Raw genomic sequence first — 15,435 nt, forward strand, 5'->3', positions numbered from 1 at the left:
AAGTTGTAAGACAGGCAGAAGACAGAAAATGTATTATCTAATCTTGGATGATTACTTCAATATTCAGTTGTGACTAGGAATTAAATAAAATCTATTAAAAATATTGAAAACCAGAAAAGTATCCTTTCCCATTTCTGCCAACACAAACGACAATTTGCATTAATTTAAGTGATATTTTCCCTGACTGCGATATGTTGTCTCTATATTTTTAAGAACAGTTATCACCTACAGAGTATCTTTAGCTAAAGAATTTACTAGTTACAAGCTTCAATGCCCTGGTGCTTTCACAGTAAAGATTACTGGGAGAAAGAAACACAAATAGAGGAAATAAATTCCCTCTGCAAAAGTGCAGTTATGTGTCTCCCCAAAGCAGCATCTGGATTTTGAGAAGTACAGTGTTTTAAAATACTTCTTTACACAAGTAGTTCAGAATTTTAGACAAAGACAGAAAAAAAAATTTGCTTTCCAGCTTTAAGGAACCACAGGGGTTCAATCCAGCCATCAGCTTAACAAGCTATATGTGTCAAATCTTTTTATTGCTGGAATTAACATGCATTTTATTTCTAAGCTGCATATCATTACAGAATGGCTAATATCTGACCACCCAGTGAAGGCACAGGGAGTCTGGGAGGAAGCAGGGACGGTAAATTGTTGCACTTATTATGATCCCAGACCTACTGTTCTTTAGTTCTTTGGTGAGGAAGGAAGAGAAATGGAAGCAGAGGTGGGTATGGACTACCCAGGATATATAGAACCACTGCTTGGGTGTGCAGCAATTGAGACAGAAAAGCTAAGGATCAGCTGGAGATCGATCGAGTAAGTGTGAAGGGGGAGTAAAAAAGGTTTCTGTAAGCACATCAGCAGCCAAAAGGCAACTAAATAAATTGTGAGGCTGTTGCACAATGGGGGCAGGAAACCTAGTGACAAAGTACATGAAAAAAGCAGAGAAATTACCTTTGTCTTGCTTTTTACCAGTAAAATCTGTCCCCAGGCCCCTCAGCTCCACAAGTTTACCAGAAAAGCCTGCATTACGTGCAGACAGGGCACTTGGAGAACATACACAATCCTGAGACCAGAACAGAAACCTCCAGTAGTGCTGAGACAGCTGGCTGATGACCTTGTGAGGTTGTTACTACGTTCAAAAGGTCAAGTCAGACAAGGGGGTTCTGGTAACTAGAACAGACAAACATCTTGAAGAGTAAGAAGGAACATCTGGGAAAGCACAAGATGTCTGGGCACACCTCTGTTCCTGGGAGGTTTATGATGCAAATGTCCCTGGAAGCCACTTGCAAGCATATGAAGGGCAAAGGAGATATTGGGAACAAATAATTTGGATTTACCAAATCACAGCTGACCAACTAGTTTGCCAGACCTGTGGATAAGGGGGCAGCAATGGATGTTGTACACCTTGACTAAAAGCCTGGCTTTTGAAATGATCTGTCATCATATCCCATAGCTAAACCAGTGGAACATGAGCTGCACTCTCATCAGATGATGCTGAACTGGGGAAATAGTGTTCTGTAGTGAGAGGCTCCTGTTCAGAGATAACTTCATAGGATGGAGATACTTGCTGAAAACATCTTTGGAGAAAAAGACTGGAGGATGCTGTGCCCAAATTGAGTATGGGTCAGCAATGCCTCTTTGCAGTGAAGTCAGCCAGTCGCACCCTGGGCTACAGAAGCAAGAGTGCAAGGGAAGTGATTATTGCCCTCCATTCAGCACTGCTGAGACCACATCTGGAGCCCTGTGTCCAGTTCTGGTCTCTCCCATACAAGAAAGATATTTTCACGCTGGAGTGGGTCCAGTGTGGGGCCATCAAGCCAGTTGTGTAGTCTGTGGCACATAAAAGAGGAACTCAGTGTGCTCAACTCTGAGAAGAGCAGGCAAGGGAGAGACCTTACTGCTCACTTAAAGGAGAGTGCAGGGAAAGAAAACTGCTCTTGGAGGTGCACAGTGGAAGGATCAGAAGCTAGAACATGGCCAATTCAATTAGTCATAAGAAAATAGGTGTGGGATTTTTTCTTTTCTATGTTTGCTTTTAAACTGTAAAGGTGGTCAAATACCTGGTCAGGTTGCCCAGGTGACCTCCAGGACTGGCTCTCAACAAAAATTATTCTAACATCAAGTCTGCAAGTAGAGAAAGCACAGAGCAGAGATCTCAGCACAGTACTACTGTGAATTGTTTCTGTCGGTAGCACAGTAAAGCGGCACATTAACATGCCAATGAATGACCCAAAAGAATATTACTCTCACTTATACAGAGGGGCACCAAAACTATGCAATCCAGCTTCTTCTCAGCGATCCTCAAAGGATATGCATTTGGACTAGAATGCACAGATAATTATGATCATAATCAATACAAGATTCACTCAGCTGGATGCAAAAAGGGTTTACATTTCCTTTGTTAATTTGTTGACATGAGACTTAAGATTTATCTGTCTGTGCCTTGGTTTTCTCTGTTAATGCAAGACAGGAGCACTGAAATTAACTATATCGGGGGGTGTGGGCATTTTATTTTAAAATCCACAGGAAGAGCTTCATAGGTAGAAAATAATACAAAATATAAGAATTCAAATAACAAGCAGTATATCTTGTTAAGACATGCAGGAATTTGCCTCATGAAGCTAAGACTAACTCTTCACATCTTCTGGCTGCACTTATAATTAATACATTCTTCCTTGCTGACTACTATATGGGACTCTTACAGATTTTCACCTGAATTTCAGCATAAACGACTCATGGAAACTAAGCAGAACATGCCAGATGGATCTGTAGTGGTAAGAACAGCTTGCAGGGATGACTTTTCTCTGAACTAGGAAAGGAGAATTTTCACTGCAATCCTTGCCATGTGGTAAACGAAACTTAAAACCAAAAAAGACATTCATTTATTTAAAAATAAAATTCCTGAAATTAAAAGTCTAAAATTCTGCTTTCAACACTTGCAGAAGGAAGTCAATCAGTTAAGGTTTAAGTCATGGCTAAGATAGACAAGTGTTTAAACAGCTGGAATACTTACATGAAGGCTCATTAAGCCTACTAAGGAACTTCAAGATTCCCAAATAAAATTATTTTCTAGAATAACTATCTATTCTTGTTTCTCCATGGCAGTATCTATGGAGTCATAACTAGATCCACTAAAGTAGGTACATTAAAGGCTTGAGATACAAGTCTTGTGTCTTGAGACAGGAAAGACAAAGCTAAAGCTAAGACTTCAGATGCAAATGTAAGAGTTGTTAGAGTGAACAACATGAGAAGTGCTGAGATAGTCACAAAATCCTCATTCCTATTTCATAGTTTAAAGATCATTTGACCTGTTAAGAGTATGAACATTCCAAACATACCAAGATATTTCGGTTCTCATTAGCAAAAGATTCATTATTATTTGATGTCCATGTGGTCATTATACATACTAACTTAATTTAGAGGTACCACCAAAGAAGGCAGCACCTACCAAATCCAGTCTCATCTGAAATTCATTTAAAACCATTGATGTCTCTGGGTAACATTTACTGGGGCTGATGACTGATGCAATCAGTTTTTAATATCTGCCTGCCCTCACAAACACTGCCTGCTCCAGCACAAGCATTCAGGAGAGGGCTGCTATTGCCTCCAACACTGCAGCTTCACAAGCACCTCAAGGCAGTTTAAAACTATTCTGAGACAGGCTAGGTCCCCATGCCACAGCCATTCCTCCCTTGACTGGGTACAACCTCCTGAGGAGCTACAGAGTGAGCTGCTCTGGGGTCAAAACAAACTAAGCCCCAAGGAGGAGGAGGCTTTAGTGACTTTCTTGTTCCAGATCATTATATGGGTGCACAAATGCTCTGACTGGCACGCAGGAAAGGGGGCAGATCGGACTGCCATTTTCTTTTGGCTGCAGTCCCAAATGTTTGGTAGAAAACAGCACAAAGCTGCCCAATTACAGACCTAGCTGCGACTAAGGGTGCCCTTGGCCACAAGCCTTGTGACATGGTCTATGCTCAGTGGGTGCCTGTAATTGCCAGAATAAATTCTCTAGTTTTGTCAAATCACTCAGGTTTTTGTAGGCAATGAATCCTAACGACATATAAAAGGACATGAATACAGGAAATGGGGTGGAGGGGTTGAGAGAGACAGAAACAGAGACAACAGCTGAGTCATAAATCCAAACCCTTCCGTGGCACTTTTTTTTGTGGAGGTAAATGGACTCAATAAATGAAGCACTGAAATTGTGTCTTGTGATTAAATAATTGTCTGTTTCAATGCAACATAGTGCTGTAAGTAGCTCCTCTTCACGTGTAGTCCTGACTAATGTCCACCAGGATTTACTCTAGAGGATAGAAATAATTCATGATACAACCCAAGACATTAATGCCATTAAAAATGGAAAAATGTAGCAAATTCTGCTCAACCACCAGGAGCAGGTAATCAGGGAGAAAAAATTCAAAAACTGCTACTTTAGTAAACTATTTCATCACTGGTTTCATCTTGTGTTTTCCTTTTGCTAGTCCAAGTAAAAGTCAGTAGCTGACCTCCATTCCTGCACAGCCTCGGGGAAGCAGACTCTTTACAAAATCCCTGTTTTCAGTTGTAAATGTTAATCTGATCAACACAGTAATGCTATTTACTAGGAGTTTACACAATAGCCTCAGCTTCAGTAAAACACCTAAAAAATTAGCAAGTCAATTTAAAGGGAAAAACAACTCCCCATTAAATCCTATTCAGACCTGCAACTTCTCTCCAGGCCAAAACATACAGACATGGGTAGGCTCCCTCTTTGTAATTTTAACAGAACAATTTTAAAAGACTGGATGCTTAAAAAAGCAGAAGGAATTTAAATACTGCTGAGGAGGGGGATGGGGCTCATTTGGTGTCTTTTGAAGCATCTTCAATTTATGGCTGGACTGCTGTAAAGAAGAAACAGAGAAATACTGCCAGCTTCACTGGAAATCCTGGGACAAATTGGAAGTATGCAAGCTTTCTTCCGAGTTGTAGGCTGCAGAGTCTGAAGCAACACCACCCGGTGCTCTGCAGTATATGGTATCCATTACAACTTCTGTTTCAATACTTGAGTATAGTGGCTATCTCAAAGTACTTCAAGACCTTTCATATTCCCCCACACCTAATCTTCTCCATCTAAAAGTAGAAGACATCCTAAAAGCATGTTAATCCCTTAAATTATTTGTAGCATACATCCTATTAGATTCAATATTCAGAAGATGTTTTTATTCCTGTTGCAAACATTAAACCTAACAACTCCTACATATTTACGTATCTATGTGAAAACAGTAATATAGCAAGCAGAACTGTAGGGTCTGTAGCATATGCTCACAAAGACAGCTTTTCGTGGTATTATTTGGGAAAATATTCTTCTAAAGAAGCAAGGGGAAGCTTGCTTAGGAGTTTATTTTTATGCTGGGCTCCCACTGTCTGTATTTCTTCACTATTATTGTGCTGCAATTAATTCCCATCACCAAATGAACGATGACATCTGGGAAAGTTGCTGAATCAACCACAGAAGAGCAAAAGCAAGTTCCAAAACTGTAAACTCTATACCATGTAGCAGATGAAAATAAGCTTTTTTTTTACAGTAGACAGAATAACAGGAATCACAAACTAATATTCAGTGAACCTTAAACCTGCTGAAGTGAGAAAAGAAATCTCAGTAAGATTTACAAAAACCATATTCTCAAAAAGATGAGACAGTTTCTTCCCTTAATCAAAAATGAAAAATGAAGATATAAGATCACATAATAATTTTTCTTTTAGAAAGTAAAATTGTGTCCACCTACAAAACTTTGTGAGAAAAATAAAATTATATGTTGATTTGAAAATTTATAATAGGCTTATTTTTAACATTTTTAAAAAACATACCTTGTAGAGACCAAAGAAACCTAAGTCCCTTAATACACTGAGGGCACTAACTCGTGGACCAGTAGTAATTTCTCCAGCCACCTGCAATCGAATCTTGACAATTTCCAGTGGATTGGTAAAGATTACTTGAGAACCTCCAGCCTGAAATTAAAAGCAGAAATCAATATATTAACCTGCTACATTATTTGCAATGTGCATCCTGTTACATTCAAGATAAGGCATCGTCAATCTTGCTGCACTCAGTTAAGCTATTAGCAGTCAAGAGTTTTAGTATTAGTGCACCTCACAAGGTAAGAAACCTACTCCCCCAGGAGATGAGTCATCAGGAGAAACAGAGAGGAAGCAGTTCAGCCACTGCAGGACACTGCAGTACATCAGACAGACACTAGCTCAATTCTTTTTGCAAGAACACATTCTCCAACACCAAGTTATGCAATACTGACAAACCAAGAACACTATAACACAAGTAATGAAGTAAAAGGAAAAATTAGTAACTAGTAAAGCAGCTGTGATGTGTAGTATATAGAAAGTGAAGACATACTGTTGAAGAGTAGAAATCTGGCAGAAACTTTTTCCATTTTTGACATGAGTTCATATAACAAAGAACACATGGATTCCAATGAACAGAATTGCAAGTATATTGTGCTGTTTTAAAAAAATCCTCTGAACTACCAGTTTCAGTGCCATTAAATGCTGTTTGATTCAAGAATCTGAACTCTACATCATTATTTAGGTACCAGGCATTAAAGAAAAGGTCTAGAGACTGAAGGATTGTATTAATCAAGAACCACTAAATGTTTTCAACGTGTCAGTCTCCATTCGTTGGGAAGACACCACTCAATCGATTCTGGAAGTCTGCTTTAAAACACAATGGTGGCAAGCATTTTGGACTCCCTCTGGTTGTCATAAAGTTCATCTCATTCATCATATGTAGCTTAGGGCATAACCTTTCAGCTACACTGACAGATCCTGAGCTAAAAATCTGCAACCAGAAAAAAAAAGTAATGTGAAGATTACCTAAGTGTATTAAAAAAATATTCATTCAAACTCCTCTGGCTCAAATTCAACAAAATGTCATTCTAACTTCTGTTAAGTATGTAATTCTGTGGCATGACAGCTCTGCTCTTCTCTACGTTCTCAAATCACACAAATTATGTAAAGGGCAACCCTCGCCCTCCCTACAAGAAAACAACTATTTTGTTCTAGAAGGTAATGACTAAAATAAAATAACCATTTAAAAGCATTTGCATGTAGCGATGTCTAGTATGCAAACACTATGTGCAATTATTTTTAAAATTATCTCAGTGTTAAAAGAATTAATTGTAGAGATTAACTATCATTCAAGATAAAAAATATGCACAGTAATATGGTTCAAATAATGTGCTGAAGAAATGGCAAATCACACGAACAACTATTCTTGCCTACCACTTGGAGTGAGCATATACAATGTGGTTACAAATTAAAGTCTTTACATAACCCCCAAAATATCCCAAGTGTTTCCTATTTTGACCAGGAAAAGCATACTCTTGTGTAACTCAACTGGTTTTGACTTTCAAATTGGCATAATTTAATTTAACTGCTTTTACCAAACCAGAATCCTGGTATATATAAAACTGCTATTCCTGTTGCCATCAAAAATTAGACTGATAAATTATTTAGCACATATGCTGCTTTAAGTTTTGCACTTAAACTGGAACACATTAAGCAAGTAAGCATTCAAACAAAAAAAAAAGTCTTTCTTTTACTTGTCTACTCATCTCACTAAGTCTCAAAATAAATAAAAAAGAATCCTGGAAAGGTTCTTTGATGAATTGCATATTCCTATATAATAAATATTTTGGTGTAGATATTACAATTATTAGGCATTCCCCTGTACCAACATATATATTTTCTTCTTAAAAATGATAAAATCTGAATTGCAGGTGATAATGTTCATTTGCAAGTTTCTTATACAAGAGCCATTCTCTAAAACACATTACTTAAAAACTCGTATCAATTGATCTACTAGCAAAATTAAACTGCATTCCCTCAGTATGATATTCCTGCAGTTCATTGTGCCATGACTCCATGAGAAAGGTTCCTTTAATTTTCACTACAGGAAAACCATATTAAATTTTAAAAGATTACAACAAAATTAAGCCTTAGTACAAAATTAGTATTATTATCACTATTAGTGCACCAAAACACTGAACAATTTAAAAATCTATAAAAATGTTTACAAGTGAATGCCATTATAAAGAAAGGAAGTAGAATGATATCTCTGATTTTAAAGGAGAATAAAGGCAAATTATTTCAATACAATATAATTTCAACACAAACAGATGGGAAGTACTTCAGGTGCTAGGAAGTGCATATAAATGCATGTTTGTATGTGTAGACACTTCCAGCATTAGACATTTGCTGCTCTGGCTAAATCACATAGGACTTCCTCTGCTTCAGCTTGATATTAAAAAACACAGATATTATTATTTACCCACTTCATGCAACCAAGCTCGCTGCATTCAAAGTTTTAAAAACAGAGACCTGCGTGCACCACACAGTACTAAAAGGACTATCAATTTTGCTGCCCACACAGCAGCTTTGAAGAGAGACACTGGTCATTTCCAGTGAAGTGTTTCCAGACTGTCCAGATACTATCCCAGAACTCCCTGAACAACCTCTGCCATGCTCTGAATCTGATCTAAGATATACTCCAAAAATCAAAGGGTGAATAACTGAAAGCGACGAGGCAGACAATACCTGACAGAGGTCTCAGTAGGAGGGTTTTACCACCTGCCTGCCTCGTGATGCAGAGGAAGGCTGGTTTATCAGCCTGAGCAGAGGCAGTTCCAGTGGTAACAAGTACAGTGGCTCGGTGGGGAGCTTTGATCATTCTGTTATTTGAGCATCTGTGCTGGTAACTGCAGCTCCTTGCTCTCAAAATGGGGGGGAAGCAAACCGGAGATGGCTACTGTACTCTCTAATGAAATGATTTCTTGCTTATCTAGTTCTGGTAACTCCTATTGTGTTATTCATCATCACAGTAATGCAAGCGTCTCATAAATATTAATTTATTTCCTCCCAGTGCTTCTGTGAGGAAAGTACAATGAATCTGGTTTTACAAGAAGGGGTTTTGAGGCAGACAGTTTAATTGTATGACCAGTGTGTGCATTTCCTCCCTGCTCAAACATTCACAACTTGTAAGAGTCTCCAGATATCCTCATCTCTAAATCAGTAGCTTGAATCATAATAGTACAATAGTATAATAGTTCTGTCTCCTTTCTCAATTTTTGCATAGTGAATGCAATGAAAGAAATCTTATCAATCTGGTTTTTTCCCCAGTCTTTTCAAGGTACTGGTATGAACTGGTATTGAAAAAAAAAAACAAAACATCCTCACCACATTGTATCACCCTGTTCATTCATTTTGTTTGGCCAAAAGTTGAAGAATACTGCCTTCTGGTTTGATAGTTTTTGCAGTCAAAAATGTATTTAATGATAAGATTTTTAAATACACTCCCAAAGGGAAGAATTTGAAAAGTACTTTTTTTCTTTGTCCTGAATAAACACCATTTAAGTTTAGGTTGCTCAGGCTTAATGATTTCTCCACTAAGTGTCAGAAAAATCAAATACATCAAATGTTTAATACAGATGGTTCCCTGTAACACAAATTTTTCTGAACTGAAGTTACAAACCTGACTACCCCTCAACTCTAAACTCCTTATCACATCTTCCAATCATTTTTTAAACAAATGATCTGACTGTATAAGTAAATCTATTACTTTTCAGTTATTATCATGTGATTAAAGTAAAAACTACAGTTTTGAGATATTTATAGGCATAGATAACTAGAGGTACTGCATAGATAATTATCTCAAAGGGCCCATATTATTCTGAAAGAATTTAACATTTGACCTAATCACAAGCACTTATGGTTCTTTGATTTAGAGCAAGAAAATAAAAGGGAAATATCACTGTCATCCAAGAACAATTCATACATGCATAACTAGAAATGTGCATGCCTTTAAATGTACTTTAACAAAGTCAGCTAGCTATGCACCCAAACACGTGTGAATTTTTAAAAATACGCTGGGTTTTCCCCCATTTTTGGGGTTCTTCAACTCTGGAATTGGTATGATATCACCCAACACCTCTCGATGGCAGTATAGTCTTGCACAGTAATACAGTACTGTCTATCATGTCTCCTGCTACTTTCCTACTTTACTGAACAGAAGGAAGAAGTAGAAATAGTTGAGGATTGGTTGGGTTTTTTTGTCCATGGAGAAATAAAGCCTACTCTGTAATTAAAAAAAATTGGTTTAGTAACAAGCATTTAACAGTATTTCAGTTTAAGAAGTCAAAACTTTTTCTATTTCTTTGTGCTCAAATCGCTCAGAAATAAATTTGCTGGAAAATAAACAGTTTTTCACCCCCCTCATTACACTGAGAGAAGAAATTCCTGTTCTTTTCAATATAACTGCTTTTTGTGTCCTTATGAGATTAACTAAGAAATGAGCACACCAGACACAACTCTCCTCGCGCTTTCACATCTCCATTTGAAAGCTTTGTGTATGTTCTGAAGAAAATATAGCTTGCAATTAAAGAAGGAAATTCTGTGTTTTCCATTCCAGAAGAAAGTACTAGATTCTTTTCCTTTCAGTGCTACTGACCATCAAATGTTCCTGCTCCTCTAATTAACCTTATTATCTATTTCAAATTGTAGCCCCCCTTCCTGTTCTCAGTAACAGCTTTTAGGGTCAGCCTAGATCTTTCTTCTGTATCCCATCCAACTTATCATATATCCCCTTTTATGGTTTCATGGATGAAGAAAGGATTACTGCTGCTATTAGAGTGTGTTTTTCAACAATATCACGCAGGGATAGCGATTATAGCAATTAATGGCAATCATAAAAATACAAAAGCAATATATTATACAATTACCAAAAATCAACCTCTGCAAAAGAAATTGTCCACAATGTCTTGGTTACGTGTTTAATCTACAAAAGACAAGGAGGTGTAAATTCCAAGATTTTTAGTCAACTGTTTATCATATTCAGTCCTACTGCATATCATACTCTGTCCCAAGCCCTCACTCCTTTTAAGTTTCCAGATGCAGCTTGTTTTCCTGTGCATTTCATAGCATCCATTAATCCTAATTAAAGTCAAGGTTCCTAAAGTACAGACACTAAATAAAGATTGCTCATTGTCATAAAAAATTAAATTAAAAATGTACCAATGATCAAGAGTGGAAGAATTACCATCCTCATTGTATAATAAAGGGCAACTAAGGCACAGAACTGTTCAATGATTTACCACAAAACCACATACCAACTTTACAACAGAACAAAGCTTAGAAGCCAGATTTACTGCAGTGCTTCAAACTACCTCTAAAAGTTTTTGTGTTTGTATGACAGCAGGTCCCAAGAGCATTAGATGAATTATGCCAAACTGCTGCAGAGGGGATTTCACTATGGACTCTCCTGTTACCAGAAAAGCTGCCAAGTAACAGACAGCAGTCCAAAATGACTGTTTTTCTCAAAGGTGACCACCTTAATTTCTTACAGATCTCAAAGGTGACCACCATAATTTTGTGGTACTGTATGTCAGGAGCCAAGCACACTGGGTTCTCAAAAGCTTGGTTCTGTGCTACCTTTTCATCCCATAAAGCCAGGCCTCAAAAATCTAGACAAGCCAGCTCATGTTATTTAGTGTTCTCTCATCTGTGGTCCTACCTACACAGCATTCTGATAATGCTCGTTAGCAATGGGAGTTCATACAGTAAATACCTTTTCTTCAGATCACAAGATTTCCTGAGCCCTCAATCATCTGCTTTTCACTACCCTGATCAGCCTATCACAGAAACAGCTTTCATGCTCCTCAGGCAGAATTCTGTTTTTCTCTAGCTAATCTTTCCTGTCTTCTGAGGACAGCCTTCCCTTGGTCTGACTAAGGTTTTACTTTGTGCAGCTCAAACAATGAACACGGCTAGAATCACAGTCTTGTTAATCTCCAAATGTACATAAAATGTAAACCAAACTCTGTCAAATCCTCACATAAAAGTGCTCATAAATAGAATTGCAATTATTCTGAACAGAAGTACATTCCTGCTACTGCATTGGATTTCCAAGACTCAGATACAAGTTGTGAGGAGTGTCCTACAATAGAATATTAATGACCTGGCTAAACAGAAACAAACAGGAGTATGGTTTGTTTATAAGCACAGACCAAGTCTGCAATGGGAAAAAAAAATTAAAATTGTGGATATTTTCCACGTTATAGGTAATTCACTTCTCAGAAGCCTAGCCAAAAAATCAAAGTGGAGCCTACTTGATTGGCATTATAAAAGCAATTAACTTACAGACCTGTCAAATCTGTTAATGTTTGGCTCTGTCTGCTCTACTTGTCTATTTTGACTAGCTGCAGAATCATTTAATGATTTACAGACCTTTCAAGTCCTAAGTCATGGTAGCTGTATTAAAACTGTGACCCATTATTTCTTGGTCACATAATAAATTACTGTGACATCATAAATATCTTCCTTTTTCTCACAGAAAGTTAGATTTTAATTCCTAATTTGAGTTTGAGCCTTTCTTTTTGGATTTGGGGTTTTTTTGAACCTTCACTGGTAAACACTGTAATATTTTACTGCCAGTAAAAGAAGAAGTAAAAGGAGAAAGGGACATATAGTAAAATATAATTGTCAAAACAAATCCATGTGTTAAACTGCAGTGTGCATTCATGTAAAACTTTGCAGTCATTATTTCTAATATAACAGGTTAAAAAAAAAGAATAAGATTCACGTTGAATTAATATTAAGTAAGTTTGTTGGAAAAAATTTGACTTTTTAAGCATTCAGAATTGTTTGGTTCTGGAATCAGAAAACTATCAACATATACCTAGGCATCCCTCCTTGTTTTACAGTTTGAAAAAAAAGTTTGAAAAATTTTCTGTCTCTCTCTTTTTCAGGCAGAAAGGAAACGAACAGAAAGAGGAGAGGGAAAGCAAAATGGGAAAGTATCTCTTATTTGTTATGGAAAAATACTTTTTGTGAAAAAAAAAGTTTAAAGTAGATTAACTAATGCAAAAGGAAAATTCAAAATGAAATGAAATCAAGTTCTGCAAAATTCATTACTGATTTAGGGAAAGACCAGTTTAAGTAGGTATGACTGGATGAAAATTTCAGCAAACTGTTGTTTTAAAAACATCCAAACCTGCAAGGAAGTATGGGGTGAGGCCAAAGAGAAGCAGGAGCTTTACATCAGCAACTTTCCCAGCCTTTGGTACAACTTCTTGGAAAAGGCTATCATGTTACTGTGTGTTGCCTTCCCAAACCTCATCATAAGGCTTAAGTCTAAAATTACATGAAAATTTATCAATTTTTAAAGAGTAGAGTCAATTAAAGACTCTACTCTCAATTAAAAGAGCAGTGCTGAAATAGAGTGAGTTTGCAAATGTGAAATAAAATTTAAGTCCAGATTTAGCTGGAGTTTTTTTTACCAAAAATTTATGATTAGTGTAAATGATTTTCAGCATGCTGAAAATAACTACAATTACAGTGGTTCAGAGAACAGTACTACACTTTAAAAATACCTAATTAATTATAGTATATTCCGTTACATTATATTAATTATGTTAAACAGAATTTAAATCTAAATAATGTATTGAACAACATCAATTTTATGCACAAAAACAGCTTTAAATTTAATCAAGGGGAAAAAGCATGTATTAGGAGATTCTGAAGGTTTCCTTAAAGCAGATGTGAAAGTTGGATATACACAAGCAGGTAGAACTCTCCTTGAAAGTAATGGATCTCCAGCCACAGGGAGAACAGACCTCTGAGAACAAATCTGCTAAGCATTCAAGAGACATATGCCTTTTGCTGTCAAACGTCATAAGAGCAATCATCAAGATGAACATCTTCATTTATCTATCTCAATAAACTAGACCAAAACTTTTCTGTGTGACAGCAATTGTTTGCCTCTTTTTTTTTTCCCCAGATATACATGCAGGTATTTTTTTCCCCTGGCATATATACTGTGCAGTTTAATTTTACATATAGCTCAGCTTCTCTTGCCAAATACAGTTGAATGTTAACATATTTAGGTTTCATAATAATGAAATCAAGAATGGCACCTTCAATCTCCTTTAGTCCACAACTTCCAAATGTCTGAATTTTTGAAAGTAGGAGATCTAAATGTGGGAATTGCAGTTTACACACCTTCTGTTTCCACTGCAATGCCACAAAGAAAATGTAGCTCAGATGTGGACTTATCTTTATTACTCTCTGAAACATGAAATAAATGTTTTAAGTAGCTTAATAAAACTATTTGCACTGGATCTGTTATTTGGCACAATTCACATGGAATTTCACATCACATTCCTGTATAAAAATTAATTCTGGGCAGCATTTTGCACTCGATGTTAACCATATCTAATTTTTATGTTCCATAGCAGAGCTGAGGCTGCCCAAGCAGGTCTGATGCATTTTAACTTTATTATGATTCCTATAAAGTCTCTCAAAATATGCCTAAAATTGCCTTGACAATTTAAACAAAAGCAGATCTGTATGGGATCTGTAATTGTACTGTGCTACATGATTTAAGCTGGCTAATAGTGAGCACATACTGAGCAGCTGGGAAGGAAAAGACTGTGTGCTCAGAAGGAGAGGGGAGAGCAGAAGGAAAGGTTAATAAAGCAAAACGTAGTTCTCTTTTCTTGCTGAAAATTACGCCCCTATTTACTGAGATCATTGTGTTAATATATGCAGACAAGGCAACATACATTATATAGCGATTCCTTTAGTCATGCTATAATCCTTCTTCTGTTTTTCTTAGTATGCTTTTATGCTTTATATCCCTCTTTATTTTGCATATTTGCATCTCCTTCCCAGTTACACAAACGTAATTTTTCCATTAAATATTGAACTGCTTTATTTAAGGTACTAAGCAAAATGACTGTCTCACCTAAAATGTTAGAATTAAAGGTAATGTCTCAAAACCCCAAATATAGTATTTATGACACTTTTACAAAGAGAGTTTTCCATGTGTTAATATAACTAAAAAAAAATATATATAATGCTATATTAAAAAATCAGGTTACTTTCAACAGATGCCTGTAAGTGAATTAAGATTAAAAAAGCAAGCAGCTAAACTTGATATGACTTTAAATTATTTTTTTATTTCAAATATAAAATTATAAAATTATTTTTATTTAAAATATAAAATCAAGTAAAAGACCATGAAATAAAGCTTCCAGAAATTTCAATATTATTGCCACTATAAAAAAAAATTTATAGTATAGTACTTACAGCTTACACATCCTTTTATTAAGGAATTCCGAAGGTAAGTTATAGCATTAGCAAAAATCAAACCCAGCATATATGTGTCCATTTTAATTCAATAAGGTTAAGTCAGCTTTGTGGTTTAGATGCTCAGCAGATCATAGCTCTACAGCATCATTACACCATGCCTTGAAACTGAAGATTTTCACTAGACTCATAATGATAAGGGTTATGTAGGATTTGCATGAGTGATGAGAGTCCAAAATGCACAGCAGAGATCAGAGTTCATGGTGGGTGTCAGGCATTGTGCAAATCTGAAAGCTA

At 36.5% G+C, this 15,435-nt stretch overlaps 1 protein-coding gene across 2 annotated transcripts in view; it reads right to left on the minus strand.

The window, feature by feature from the left end:
• The window catches only part of SLC25A13 (solute carrier family 25 member 13), a 99,088-nt gene that overhangs the window by 10,650 nt on the left and 73,003 nt on the right, over window positions 1-15,435 (minus strand). For both annotated transcript variants that reach the window (XM_030963576.1, XM_030963568.1), the window contains one exon: window positions 5,854-5,994. In XM_030963576.1, coding sequence (XP_030819436.1) covers window positions 5,854-5,994 — 141 coding nt within the window. The remainder of the gene's footprint in view (window positions 1-5,853; window positions 5,995-15,435) is intronic.

Source organism: Camarhynchus parvulus, chromosome 2, assembly GCF_901933205.1.
Source record: "Camarhynchus parvulus chromosome 2, STF_HiC, whole genome shotgun sequence".
NCBI lineage: Eukaryota > Metazoa > Chordata > Aves > Passeriformes > Thraupidae > Camarhynchus > Camarhynchus parvulus.